Here is a 13,948-nt window from a genome sequence, read left to right as displayed (position 1 = left end):
CGTAGGCGTGTAATAAACGCTTGCATCACTGGCTTCTTGAACATGCGAACCAGCGGCGGGCGCGTTCGAGGCAAATGGAACAGGGTGTGGAGTCCCACTAGGCGAGCCGTAAACATGTGCAGCTTGACCTGATGCACTAACAGGAGATTGAGGGTGTGAGAACATGCCCTGTTGTTGGACATGTATAGGGGATTGGGGTTGGAAGGGAACGCCATATTGCATAGGTCCATGTATAGGCGAGTGGGGCCCTGATTGAGGTGGAGTGAAAGTATTCACAGGATACTGCTGCAATACCGGCGATGCAGTAGCAGGAACTCCGTATGCACTTGTTGCGACAGGTCCGGATGGTTGAGGTAGAATGGGTGATAAAGGCGTGGTTGGATATGTAGCTTGACGAACAGGAGAAGTCGGTGGACTATACGGATTATTGGTACGTGGAGCTGAACCAGGCGGAGGAGCTAACGGAGGAGGGAGCGGACTGCCTGTGGTGGTCTGTTGCTGCTGATGCTGCAAGGGGACCCTATTGAACGGATTGTTGGCTGACAACGGCACATTCGCAAAACCTCCTGAAAGCGGGGTGTGGGGTTGGATAGTAGGAAGCTTGTAGGCTTCACCACCTAATCCCTGACCTGCAGCGTCCCATCCAACACTATCAGTGCTCTCCTGTCGAAGCGGCGCTGGCGAGTGTATAGGCGATATGGTCTGAGAAGTCGTTGCAGTCGACGGGCCTAATCTGCCAGCAGGTGATCCATAGCGTTCTCCCGAAGTTGTGTATCCTCCCCCATCTTCAGTCCGGAACGTTGGTACACGGTTAACGCTAGTCGGCGTCGGACGGCGCGGTGCTGGTGCATGCAAACCATAATTGACATTCGGGTCTCCAGCAATTCCTGATGCCCTACCCTGGGAGTCCCATTGTTGGTAAGTTGTATCCTCCCCAGGATTAAGAGGTAGGTCAGAATCTGATTCTGCAGGATTGAAGACCGAGGAACCGCGGAAAGAATGGACGCGCTCAAGTTTTGCTTGCCTAATTTCCAAAAAGGATCGTCAGAATAGATTCATAAACAATCCGCCATATGAATGCGCTGCATAATAGTGCAGGCACGAAAAGGACTCTAAATACGTACCGAGCCTTACGCCGTTGATAAATCACATCGCCCTTAACTTCATCCATCTTCCTATACAAATACTTCATTGCTACAATCGTGATAATCGTAGTGACGGCAATCACAGAGTACGAGATTATCTTGTCGCGTGTCGACTCCGTTCCTGAAAACCGATGACAGTAATTAGCACAACCATCGTGCAGATACAGAGCAGCCAGTACCTGTTCCGCTTTCTTCAATAATAACACCGATGTACACCGTTACAAACTGCTTTGGTAAAGACAATGCAGCAGCCAGGGCGAAGACTAATATGTTCATTCCACAGGTTGAGAAAACGGCGGTCGTGACTAGATATCGTTAAGTAAGTTGTCTCGAGCCGCTTTAAAATAAGTCGTACAATGTCCAGGTATTGCACTGTATCTTGCAATCAATGCAATTTTAAACCCGCCCTCCCTGACGACCCTCGCCAGACAGGCATATTGAATATCTTTCTTCTCGAGCTTTTCACCTCGTGCTCGACAACAGTACTTGAATGCGCTGTATCACGTGACTTAGTAAGTGGTAATGGAAGCTAATCATTGAGACATACTAAAAGTTACCCATTTCTCCTAAGAAAGTGCCAAGAGCGGTGATTGCAAAGCCTAACCCCAAGCCCCACACGACACCGCATAAAATGGCTAAGATTTCGTGCCCAAATAGCTAACAAGACTTTAAAAATATGCAAATCGAAGCTAATATATGGTAACTCACTGGAGGAAATGATATAATGAAGAATATCGCTACAGGAATAAGCCAGCCGCCGGGTAACCTGTTTTAAGGAAACCGATCATTAGCTGTCATCGTCGACGGAGGTAAAAGGCAAATAGCCGCGCCAAGGGGCTTGTCGTGACACCATGTAGTGGCAGTGATCAGCGTGTTCACTGCCACGCGAAATGTTGTCGGAGTACAATGAAGTGAACTTACTTTTTGAGCTTGTTCGCTGTTGGTTGAAGCGCATGCACGATTTGACGGTCATAAACGCTGATGAGAATTGTGATAATCAGGATTATTCCGAAAATAACGTAGTACCCTATGAGAAAGTTAACAACAAGCGGGCTCCACAACGACGATATGCAACGCGACAACCGCGTTCTGCTACTCACAAAACCATTCCCGGCGGACCCAAAATCGCCAGTTCATCATCTTCTTCCAGTCAATAAATCCCTTCCTTTCCAACATCGCTTTTTCCGAGGGTGTGGGAGATGGTGTTCGCGACGTAAGAATATCAACTGTGATATCATTGTTTTTGTGCGTATTCGCATCCGTTTGAGAATTGTAAAAAGAGACATTGGACTTGTTGTGCACAGGGGGATACTCGCTGGTCAAGCATGGGCGTTCCGAACTCGCTTGAGGGCCACCATAAGTCGTTGCAACGCCGGCGTCGCCATGTCTTGCGACTCCGATGCCATAAGTGTTTGCCATATAATCTCTTCTTGAGTTCTGCCGAGTTGTGCAGCAAGATTACAACGACAAACGCCCGCGTTTGAGTGAAAGTGTCGGGAGTATAAAATGTGGACAAGGGAATGTTGTGTTGTGATGGATGTCGAGAGTTAAAGGCTGTTGCAAGCGGCACAGGCTTGCAATGGCCGCAGCGGCGTGACGCGCTCGGAGTGACATAGCTCCGTCACAGCCCTGATAAGCGTGAATTTTATTGGGCGCTCGCGTACTACTATTTCGGGGAGAATTATCACCGACCTCATCAGAGTCATCTCGCAGGTTTGCTGTTTTACTGTCTACAGCCTTTCAGTCGTTATCGAGAAGCACTTTTGAAACAGGGCTGCAGTCTTTACGTCTAGATACTAGCATCTTCATCTCTGACACGGAACCATCTCTGGCTTGCTGATCCCAAGATTCCCAACAGACAGACATCATACTTCTTGTTCTGCTCATCTGTTGCAAAACCTCTGATCTTGCCAAAACCTCTCACGAGAGGTGCTATCTAGGTTCACATCATGATACTAGCATGCCCAAGACGCCATGGAATCATGACTGCGGAGGCATCCTTGTATTCTGAATAGCTAATGTAGCCTTCCTGCTTCCGAATAAAGCTTATTCGCAAATGATCATCATAAAAGCTCACTAATCGCATCTGGCAGAACGCCTCAAAGGTCCACCGCCGTTCTTATTCAAATCTTTCGTCGCGAATGAGCTCCCTTACTTCGTGCCCATTCACGTCACCCAGCTCAGCCCGTCCCTCACCCACTCCCTTGCTAGACTGATATGTCTCAAGTGATGTCGAGCAAGACGTCGGCGGGAGAAATCGCCGGCGTCGTCATTGTCGTAGTCGTCTTCCTCGTCCTCGGAATTTTCGTCTGCGGCTGCGGTCCCATGCCTCAACCCGCAGAAATTGGTATCGCGCGAATGCGCGAGCGCAAAGAACGGCATCAGGCACGGTAAGCACTGCTTATACAACGTACATAAAACAATTTCGGTTATCTCACAAACGATCTGCAGGATGGCAGAAAGACGGCGCCAGCGTGAGATAGCTGAAGCAGAATTACCGTTACATCGGAGTCCATCTCAAACTCGTACTCGAGCAATCATGTTCGCTGACGACGCAGGCCGCGGTGTACAGCCAAAGAATCCTGAATCTCAAACCAGTGTGCCGCTGCCTCCGCCTCCAGCCGCGCGTATCCGTCCACCCACGCCTCCAGCACCAGCTCCTCCGGGAATTTCCGAAGACGACAATGCCTCGATACACTCGAGCAGCTCCAGCTCCTTTTCATCACATTCGGAAAAGCAGAGCCTAGAAGATGACGAGAAAGCAGATGGCAGCGACAGTCGACCGGACGACAAGACTGCTTCGGCTTCTACCCTGATCCCCGACAAAGATGGCGCCTCATCACCAATCTCTGTTCCACCTCCTGTGTACTCTGATACGACGAAGAAGGAGTAGCCTTGACTCTTGTACAGACGCTTGCATGCTCTTCTTGATCCTTGACTGCTTCACTCACACCTATCTTACTGCATTCGTCGAGACTCTATAATAATCATCCGTGATATTATTATTCATACATTCATACAATCAATCTGCCGAATCGAATTTGATCAAAAGTCTTTGCTCATTGCTGGAAAGTTCCGCAAATTTGTTCGCATTGTCATCTGACGTTGCTAAATTACGGAAGCGTGCTGATTTGCTCATTCAACAACGCAAGGATGCATCAAGACTCTCCTATTTTCAAATAACAGCGCTATATGCATGCGGTGATTACGGACAATGCATCAAATCATATCCCTTTATAGCAAATAGGTGAGCTCAATATCCATCTCAAGCGCTGATTATAGTCTGATACTTAGCTTTCCTCACCGACACGGATCTTGTTATTTGACGACGACATAGCAACCACGAAATATGAATATCGCGAGTATATACATGGTATTACTCTGTCCAATAACTGGTTGGATTTCACAACAAAGTAACGAGTCGCTATGGTCCCAAGTCCGCAAGCGATAGGCGCCTCACTCGTTCTTTCTGCCCCGATGTATCGTGAAAGGATGGAAACCATCGAGAGTCATTATATATAAGTCAGTAGACCACCAGGCCTGCTGTGATTTCTTTCCCCTGATGAGGCTTGTTTGGACGTTACACTTTCATTCGATCATTTTCTCAATATTTTCCAACTTTCGCTCCTATTCACCTGTATATAATGCGTACTTTGCAGATTCTTGGTCCTCTCTTTGTCCTCGTTCATGATGTTTTCGTAAGCACTGCCTTCGGAGTCTCACTTGAAGAGCATGTGTATGCCCTAGATCCGAGGATACAGTTCAATCCTCCATTAACCGACAACAATGTCTGGAGAGTCATGACCGTTCCATCTCCAGACACTGGGAATCTCACGACTAAAATCGAGACGGTCAGTAACGATGCAGTTGCATCGTTTACATTTCAAGGTATGTCCGTTAGTACCCAACTTTCTGGAATTGACGTGACTGAAGGACAAGTCCGTTTCAAGGATCAACCATAGCATTACACGGCCTTTCAATCCCAAAATATTCTGGGTTATACTTCACTCTCGACGAGAACACATCCTTTACAGAGTCACTCCTTGATTTGAGTAACGCGGACGATACCTTGATGTTCCCGATTGCTACCGATCTGGATCCAACCATCAATCATACTCTCTTAATCCAGAAACTGCCGGGCTCTGCTGACGACGAACCGTGGAATTTGGTCTGCTTCCAGTGACTTTTCCCACCTTACCATCCGTGAAATCAAATACTGACCTGGTTTCAGCTTTCAGTCTGTGGATGCTGCCACACCTACCGCTCTACCTAGCTATATCCTTGCTAGCACTGTATCTGCCTCCTCGACACCAACGACTGCACAACCGAGTCCGGGGTCTTCATCACAACACAAGAGCCACCATCGTCATATTCGAGTTATAGTTGGAGCCGTCCTAGGAGCAGTTTTAGGGGCCTGCTTCGTCGTCGCTACCATCATTATGATCCGCCTCTGTAGACGTCGTCTTCGCCGTCTCGATCCATCCCACACCACTCCAAGTCCTTACGTTATCCCCACCGAGCAACGCCGATCACATCGCCTTGTAAATTTCAGATGGATTCAAATCAAATCTCGGCCATTCAGTAGTGGGCGGGAGTCTAATAACGCTACGATAGGCAGTGGTGAAGACAGAATTAGATCTAACCGGAATACCTTCGTGCGTATGGACGGTAGTGGATCACGAGCAATAATGAGCAGTCGGAGTCATACGTCGCAAATTTCGCAAACTGGAATTGCCATCCTCTCTGGAGACCCGTTCGGAGACTCAGGTAGCCGACAAAATTTTACTTCTTCGAAATAACCTTTGACGGATATGATCCATATAAAGATATAGAAAATAGTAGTCCAGACCAAGACGGTTCCCGAATAGAGGACCAAGAAATGCCATTATCGCGAAATTCGACCTTGCCTTCAATACCCCCTAGTTATTGTACAGTGGAATCGGTACGCGTAATTTGCATTCAAAATGAACGTGCCACTTAGTCGAAATACCTTAAGCAGGTTTAAATTTAGGAATTGTTGTTTCCCTTCTTTTTATTTTCGGACATCTTCTTTTGACCTTGTGACGGACTTCTCGGACTCGTTGGGAGTAGTATACATACCTGTATTTTCTAGGACAATATCGGGACTATGATTTCGGACTAAAATTCTCGGACATGTATATCATACATCTCCACGTATAATAATATCTCTAGTCATGTAAATTACCGTTCGAGCATATAAGAGCACATTGGGATTTACAGTTACCACATACTCTCTGCCAGGATACGACTACATTTCCGACCAGACTGATGGCGGTGACACATAAAAATGTGAGTCAAATTAGGCAATTGCAATGGACTGATTGACTTTTTTCATGTTCCTTCCTTGTATCTTGCAAAGTTCGGTTCCGAGTCCACCGAACACAAGCGGGCGTATACAGTGTTGTGATCCCCCAGGGACAGAAGGGATCCCATTCCCGTTTCCAGCCATCAATCCCTAGTGGATTGATTGTGAAGGGAATGAACCCAGCAGAATTCTATTCAGAATCCCAGTTAAGCTGCTATATATGGCAATAAAATTATCAAATCCAAAGAGGCATCAGCTCACAATGAGTGTGAGAAGAAATAAATTATGTCATTCGTATCACTATGTTTACAAATTTTTTCCCTCCCGTCTGATCGTTCCTATTTATTGTATCCACCAAGGATTGAAGGGATCCTGCGTGGGATCCCGGGGGATGCACAACACTGTAATGCAGTCTTCGACTCTGTCGGCCACTTCAGGACTCTGAAAACGTCACAGCGTGGACTGTAGCTTGTGCACTGTGTTTTCTGGGTCATTCTTGATGCATATTTGCCTGAACAACTTAGGGCCATTGCAAAGAAATCTATTCAATCCACTACAGTATGTGAAACAGTGAACCACGTCGTCATTTGAGCTGGACACAAGCCGGCAATGTGCAACAGTGGTTTGTGTTTTGGCCGTCATGTTCTATTCGCTGCTGCAGCACAATATGGTTGAATAAATAGGTCAAAGGACGCCTAGGTGCACCTGAGCACATTTGACCCAGTAAGCATCAGTCCTTCCTCTCCGTCAGTATATTAAGGACAGCTCTGACCAGATTTTCTTCATTTAAATTCAATGACATTCGTAGTCATTTAGAATCTACAGTCATATTTATAGTCTGGACGCAGCCAGCAGTTGTTTTCCCGCGCTTTTCGGCCTTTCGAGGTACCTGAAATTACGGATATTAAGGAGATGTGCTGAGTCTCTCAAGTATCGCCATCCCGTTATGAAGGGGAAGATGCCGATCCAAGAGCCAAGTGAGAAGACCCACGCGATCAGGACCTGAATCCCGACGACCGTGCAACGATGAATATATGAGACGGACGCACGATTGCGTCGTACTTTCCATTTCTTAATCTGATACAGTCAGTCAGACTTGTCAGCGTCGGACAAGTCTCCGAGTTCTTCTCAGTCCAACACGTAGCATTTGTTTCAGCATCTTTTTATGACAATCCATATGGAAGCTACGTGTAATTCAAAGCAATAAGAAATTGCTAGCATTGGACTGGAGAGACTCAGACATGCGATGTGACAGGGAAACACGAGGCTAGCAGGTGTTCAGACCGGTCCTCATTTCTGCTGCCAGCCATCTGTTCCGTCAATTCAATTCAATCCCTTTCATCATATCCCTCGTTATTTCCTCCCGTGCCTTACTTGTCTAATTTATTCCACCCGCTCTTCTCGCGAAGAAGCGGAATCTATGGCCATTAGCCAACACGAAGGCACGCAAATTCCTCCCAACTATTTAAGGCCTCTCGCATTACCGGATTTCTTCTCTTCTGGCCAACCATGCTGCCGGTAACGCCACTAGCTGTAGCTGCGCTCTCGTCTGTACCTATCGTCTATGCGTTACCTGGATTGAATGCACGTAATGACTCGACTCTCAGCAACCAGACGAGTCTTTACGAGTCCATTGCACACTTAGCCGACCCTGTCATGGGAGTCATGCTTGGTTCCATTCGTACAAGGCAAGTTACCCATTTTGAGTCACTAGTTATCCAACTGACCGATTCTACTAGTTGGGAACAGGGTACAGCAGCTGCGGCCGTGTTAGAGATCGAAAATCCAGAGTACTCTGTTTTTGCAGAGGACCCATTCTCGAACAAGGGCCTTCCTGTTGGTGCAATACGTCTTGCATTGAGCGCTGCGGTGCGTCAAGGCCCGGACGGACGTCTCAGTCAAAATATCAATGATGGTCTGGACGGTGCCGCACTTGATGGGGCATCTGCGGGCCCCTACACCCTTCTTGGTACGTCAACTTACTGTCTACTATATACTGTTTCTGACACGGTGGGCGATCTGCAGGAGCAATGACGGAACCAAACAGAGCAACCTTCTTCCAGGATGCCAGTGACAAGCAACTAAACTACGTCAGTCCATTTGTTATTTTGGATGCGTGACATGATCATCTGACAAGACGCGCACCTAATAATAGCTCTTGAATATCGCCCCGAGGACTTCGACGGGTGCTATATCGATGCGCGACGACTCCCGCCAGTACTGGTATTTACTTTCTCTCTCTTCTACGTTCTCTTTGATGTTCCACGCTAACTCGATTGGCCAACAGGGATGACGGGGTCTATATGGGACCACCCTTCCTTGCGTACTACGGCGCAGTGACAGGGAATCAGAGCCTTCTTCAGATGGCGTATGACGATGTGAGATTATATCGCGATGCACTGTTAATCGATGGTCCAACAGGCAAGCTTTGGGCACATATATACAATGAAAGCGCAGGGGAATTCGCAGACGAGGGACTTTGGGCAAGTGGAAACGGGTGGGCAGCACTTGGCATGATACGCGTGCAGTCAACGATCATGAAGAGTCAGTTCAAGGATGACATGAGGGACCAAACGGACCAACTCCAAAGTTGGATAAAAGAGGTCTTGGACGGCACGTTTGCAGCAATCGTCAGTACACTTTTCCTTTTTCGTCATATTTGATAAGTTGCCTAATCTTGATCTGAATGGACAGCGCGATGACAACCTCGTTCCAAACTACATTGACTCTAACAACACCTTTGGAGATTGTGCTGCTTCTGCTGCACTTGCCTCTGTTGCATATCGTGCTGCTGTTATTGACTCCAAGACATTTGACTCGTATTACACTGACACGGCGAGCCAACTGGCAAAGGTATGTTTAGGCAGTGTTGATGAACTCGGTGTGATTTCGCCGTATGTGAACCCGCTAGTATGGGATCAGGTTGGCATCCTCTCTACAGAAGGCCAGGCTTTTAATCTTATGTTGATTGCGGCATTGCGTGATTGGCTTGCGGCGAACGGACAAAACGTTTCCCGTTAGATGCTAATTTATTTAATTTACTGCTCTTTTGGAGTCTCCTTGTATTGTTTCTTGCGGCACCTCTAATAGACTCCTTCACATACATTTCATCCTGTTTTCTGTGATGCTGTGTTTCCGTTCAAGATGGATTGTGTGAAACATTATTAATTGACTAGTTTCTGAACTTCGAGTTTGGTAAATGCTTGTATTATTATGTAATCGGTTTTTACACAACCTAAGTTACCTAACATTAAACACCAACCTCCACCGGTTCCGAGATTGACAGGTGACCTTGAAGCGAAGGTATGGGGCGCAATATCTATGCTTCAACGTTTTAGGCGCCTTTTATGTCGCCAATAGAAATGCATACAAAATTGAGACGAAGAATGGCACTGTGCTTCTTTACGATCCAGCGACGTATCGGCGTTCTTCTCGCGGAGTAACTTGGATACTTAAAGTATAAAATGTGCGATGAAGGGATTAATGCTTGCTGTATACTTCAGCCATGGGTCTCGGTATCTTGTCAGATTCTCACCTGGGGGAGAACGTCCCAGGTACGTGTCTTTGACAATGCAAATAATTGTTATGATAAATGAAACACCAATATCTCATAAACTTTGCAGGAACCTCATTACTCGATGACTTGCACAGTCGCAGTGCCCGACACATTGATCCTTCCGACCCAAACGTGAAACGTGGCAAGGACGGAATTATCCTTGTTCCACAACCTTCTGATTCCCCGAATGATCCATTAAACTGGCCGTTATGGCGCAAAGCAATGCTTATGGTCACGGTGACATATGGTGCTGGTGTTGTGGGTGCTTTTGGACCGATCCTTGGAGCAGGGCTTGTCCAAGTTGCTCAAGCCCTAAACACGACTAACGATGAGCTATCAAAGATCACGGGAGATACAGTTCTCGCAATCGGACTGGTTCTGATTCTGACTGCACCTGCCAGTGTCATATGGGGGCGAAGACCTTTATTCTTACTTGGGAATGCCTTCTTACTAGCAAGTGCAATCTGGAGTGCTCTGGCACAGGACCTAGGAAGCTTGACGGCGAGCCGTGTCATCGGTGGAATGGGTATGGCTCCAATCGAATGTCTTGTGGAAGCAACCATCTCGTCAGTTGGCTAAAAGCTCCGTTTGATGCCTTGGAAATTCTGATATTCCGCTCAGTGATATTTTTTTCGTCCATGAGAGAGGGAAGTGGATTGCTGTTTGGAGCGTGAGCCCGTTCTTTCCTTGCAATAAAATGCGTACGAATGAATATGTGACCCCAGTTCGCTCTTCTTGGTGGTATTTGCGGAGTGTACATTGTAAACGGATACCTTATACAAGATGTGTACGTACCATCGTCGCATGAGCATATCGCTTACTGAATAGAGCGCTGTAGATCGTGGCGGACATGTTTTGTCATTGAAGCTGCACTGGTACAGCTAATACTTCGTTTCAAAATGCTAATGAGGTCTAAATTATGAATCGACAGTGCGGCGTTCTGCTCATTCTTACATCCTTATTTGTTCCAGAAACAGCATACGTCCGTCGCTCTCGTGGTGAAGTGGTCCCAGTCGATGAGGTAAGCTCTAGTAAGAAAGTGGAGGGAGCGGAGCCGGAAGGCATTGCGAAGAAGACTTCCTCCGAAATGAACTATGGCAATGTTCACGAAGTACCCGATGCTGTTGATGACGTCGAAAGAATACCAAGCAAAGAAACACCAAAGACATTTTTGCAACTGATGAAGCCTTGGTCCCCTCATCGTTTTTCGAACGAGAACTTTTTCAAGATAGCTTTTCGTCCGTTTACCATCGCTCTTAGCCCAGTAGTGATGTGGGGTACGCTCGTTTATGGGATGACGAATGCTTGGTGTATGTCTTAAATCGAACTGATCATGTTTCAAATGTAGACTTACTGACACATTGTCTAATATTTTACAGTGGTTGCATTATCTGTATCCATCTCTCTTCTCTTCTCCGACCCACAGTTCGGATATGGATTCAATGCCGGGATAGTAGGACTGATTTCAGGAGTCGGACCGTTCATTGCTGCATTTATCGGTAATTTCCTCTCGGGTCCTCTGAGCGACTGGACGGTGACCTTTATGGCCCGACGGAATCATGGTATCTACGAACCTGAGTAAGTGTATACTCAAGTGATGTTTAAAGGCTCAATTGTTAGGGTGAGACAGTTGACTTTGCTTCCGTTAGATTCCGTCTGCTTGTGATGATCCCGATGTTCATAGCAACAACAATTGGTTGGTTTGGATGGGCAATTAGTGCACATCTCGAGCAGCTGTGGATTGGACCTGAAATATTTTACTCCTTAATCAATTTTGGACAAGCAGTTGCGTCGATCGCGTGAGTGCATCTATTTGGTATTCAAAATGTACACTAGCACTGAACAGAATAAATATGTTTGCTTTGCAGTGTGGTGTCCTATGTTGTCGATGCTCATCCTAATTATGCGCCTGAGGCATTTGCGGCAATCAAGTTGGTGGCTTAAGGAACATCTTTAACGACAAGCTAAACTTACGTTTATATAGCTGCCTAAAGAACATCTTCGCGTTCGGTGTGACATATTTCGTTACCCCATGGATTCTTAACCAAGGTCCGTCTTCCTCTCTAATTTTACTTACCCCCTTCACTTCCATGCCGACATCAACCCGCAGGCGTTCTCAAAACATTCTGTGTAATAGGTGGCATCAATGCCTGGGTTTGTCTGATGACTATACCAATGTATATTTGGGGGAAGCGAGCACGAAGTTGGGTGCATCGAACACCTTGGATGCTTGCATAAGTTCCGAGTAGCTTGTATTCTAAATTTTTATATGTTTGTGTTTGCTGGATATAATCATGGGGCCTGGGAAAAAAATTAAAGCTCTCCAAGTACAGGGCAATAGTACTAACAAGTGTAGAGAGAACCCTGCTTAAATAAACACACACACACATCAATATTGTGTGATTGCAATCATCGTCATTTGTTGGCAATGAAATTTCTAAGTCTAGGCAAGTTATTCAGAATTTGATCAACATTAAGAGTATATGTATTCACAACTTGCTACTCTACAATACAACTGTCAGAGTGTGCTTCAATATGTGGCACACTATCTGGATTGCCACACAGTAAAAATATAACTTGCCTATGGATTTTCCACTACCTTCTTTTGCAGCAAAATCGAGCAAGGAGCAAGATTTTAAGATGGGAGTGAAAGATTGGGAAAGCATAATAGGTGTACCTGTAGACTTCCAGCATTATTATGGAAGTAAGTTCCATACAAATGCTTAATGCACAGCCAATCATGGAAGACCTTGGCATGCCAAGTAGGCATCAGAAGGAGTCAGAGCTATTGAAAAACGCCACATTGTTCACAGTATGTGAAATGATGGATTTATTACTAAAGTCAACATCAAGCTCTGGTTGAGAACAATATTGCACTCTCCCATCCGAATTATCATTTCGTTCTTTGAGGCAAAAGGTATTCTTCATTTTTGTAGGGCAAGAGAGAAGTAATCAATCCTCACTAATTGTGTTTGTAATGATAGACGACTTGACAACTTGAAATATTGCTCAAGCCATTCTTGCACATTGACAATGAAACGCCACAGCACAGGTCCAACGTGCTTTTTAGATCACCTGGTGAAAATTGATGACTGTGAAATATCAGAAACATTGAGAAAAATAATACAACAATGTATGTAGTTGGATCCAATTATTCCAAACCACATCAGGAAAAAGTCAGATTTCTTGTAATTTCTTATAGACTTTGTAAAGTAACATATGTATTGTATATACATTATAAAGTAATTATAAGGCTTGTAATTGAATTGCAATGTTTAAATAAGACATATTAATGTATATAAAGACTACATAAGTACTAGGGATGAATAAAAAGCTATTACATGTATTATACTAACTTTATATAACAACCTAAAGTGTTATGCTTGTATTATATTTAAATTATAATCTTAAAGAAAGAGTTATACTTATAATATAATAATGTAATAATTACTATTGTTGCCTTATAATTTATACAAAAGGTATATTAATGTATATCATACTTAGATTATTTATACAAGTGTAAAGGCTGGAGCCTCACTCAAGAACACAGAACAGGCAAAGACCTGGGATTGGAGAGGTTGACCTAAGTACAGGAGCAAGTATGAAGATAATCTCTAAGTGTCTACAAATAGCCCTTTATATAAGGTAAGGAAAGTATAAACTCGACATAGTATGTCACATCAGTCACAGCACAGCCACTTCCCCATTAGGAAGGACCCTGATGGCAAAAATCGAGCGGTGGACATTGACATTTTTTTTAGCACTTGTAAATACAAAAAAAAATATAGATTATGGTTTTACAGCTCAGCCAGAATACTAGCTGGAAGGATTCTATGGCCATAGTATTTCTTATTTGCCCATTAAGCCTGTGCTCCTGTCAACCCCTTTCTATATACATCCATAAACTGAGCAGACTAGTTA

The 13,948-nt window shown here is 45.3% G+C and overlaps 5 protein-coding genes across 5 annotated transcripts; 4 read left to right on the top strand and 1 right to left on the bottom strand.

Annotated features, from left to right (window-relative positions):
- Positions 1-636: 636 nt before the first annotated feature.
- FOMMEDRAFT_117170 (uncharacterized protein) lies at positions 637-2,675 on the bottom strand (the record flags this gene model as incomplete). The annotated part of the gene is made up of 9 exons (XM_007262558.1): positions 2,246-2,675; positions 2,067-2,172; positions 1,854-1,911; positions 1,693-1,802; positions 1,501-1,640; positions 1,325-1,450; positions 1,125-1,266; positions 834-1,024; positions 637-728 (listed from the first exon to the last, which is right to left on the bottom strand). Coding segments are annotated over exons 1-9 (1,284 nt in total), but the record flags the coding sequence as incomplete, so codon positions are not given.
- Positions 2,676-3,340: 665 nt separating this feature from the next.
- FOMMEDRAFT_144450 (uncharacterized protein) lies at positions 3,341-4,038 on the top strand (the record flags this gene model as incomplete). The annotated part of the gene is made up of 2 exons (XM_007262557.1): positions 3,341-3,535; positions 3,597-4,038. The coding sequence occupies exons 1-2, from the start codon at positions 3,363-3,365 to the stop codon at positions 4,036-4,038; spliced, it is 615 nt and encodes a 204-aa protein (XP_007262619.1). The 5' UTR covers positions 3,341-3,362.
- Positions 4,039-4,789: 751 nt separating this feature from the next.
- On the top strand, positions 4,790-5,944 carry FOMMEDRAFT_151595 (uncharacterized protein; the record flags this gene model as incomplete). Its single annotated transcript, XM_007262556.1, has 3 exons — positions 4,790-5,033; positions 5,096-5,313; positions 5,384-5,944. The coding sequence occupies 3 exons, from the start codon at positions 4,790-4,792 to the stop codon at positions 5,942-5,944; spliced, it is 1,023 nt and encodes a 340-aa protein (XP_007262618.1).
- Positions 5,945-7,985: 2,041 nt separating this feature from the next.
- FOMMEDRAFT_138370 (Six-hairpin glycosidase) lies at positions 7,986-9,726 on the top strand. The gene is made up of 6 exons (XM_007262555.1): positions 7,986-8,159; positions 8,211-8,440; positions 8,497-8,561; positions 8,627-8,694; positions 8,759-9,101; positions 9,166-9,726. The coding sequence occupies exons 1-6, from the start codon at positions 8,128-8,130 to the stop codon at positions 9,490-9,492; spliced, it is 1,065 nt and encodes a 354-aa protein (XP_007262617.1). The 5' UTR covers positions 7,986-8,127; the 3' UTR covers positions 9,493-9,726.
- Positions 9,727-9,976: 250 nt separating this feature from the next.
- FOMMEDRAFT_77331 (MFS general substrate transporter) lies at positions 9,977-12,265 on the top strand (the record flags this gene model as incomplete). The annotated part of the gene is made up of 11 exons (XM_007262554.1): positions 9,977-10,025; positions 10,095-10,593; positions 10,649-10,697; positions 10,753-10,814; positions 10,866-10,902; positions 10,959-11,337; positions 11,407-11,605; positions 11,677-11,826; positions 11,896-11,958; positions 12,012-12,076; positions 12,138-12,265. 11 exons carry the CDS (start codon positions 9,977-9,979, stop codon positions 12,263-12,265), a joined length of 1,680 nt encoding a protein of 559 aa, XP_007262616.1.
- Between the last annotated feature and the right edge of the window lie 1,683 nt (positions 12,266-13,948).

Source organism: Fomitiporia mediterranea (assembly GCF_000271605.1).
Source record: "Fomitiporia mediterranea MF3/22 unplaced genomic scaffold FOMMEscaffold_2, whole genome shotgun sequence".
Classification (NCBI taxonomy): Eukaryota; Fungi; Basidiomycota; class Agaricomycetes; order Hymenochaetales; family Hymenochaetaceae; genus Fomitiporia; species Fomitiporia mediterranea.
This window is presented reverse-complemented; position numbering and strand designations above follow the sequence as displayed.

Coding starts and splice junctions, on each gene's coding strand:
- FOMMEDRAFT_138370 (XM_007262555.1), top strand. CDS start 8,128: ATGGGAGTCATGCTTGGTTCCATTCGTACAAG. Junction 8,441..8,496: donor GGGCCCCTACACCCTTCTTG/GTACGTCAACTT, acceptor GGCGATCTGCAG/GAGCAATGACGGAACCAAAC. Junction 8,695..8,758: donor GACGACTCCCGCCAGTACTG/GTATTTACTTTC, acceptor ATTGGCCAACAG/GGATGACGGGGTCTATATGG.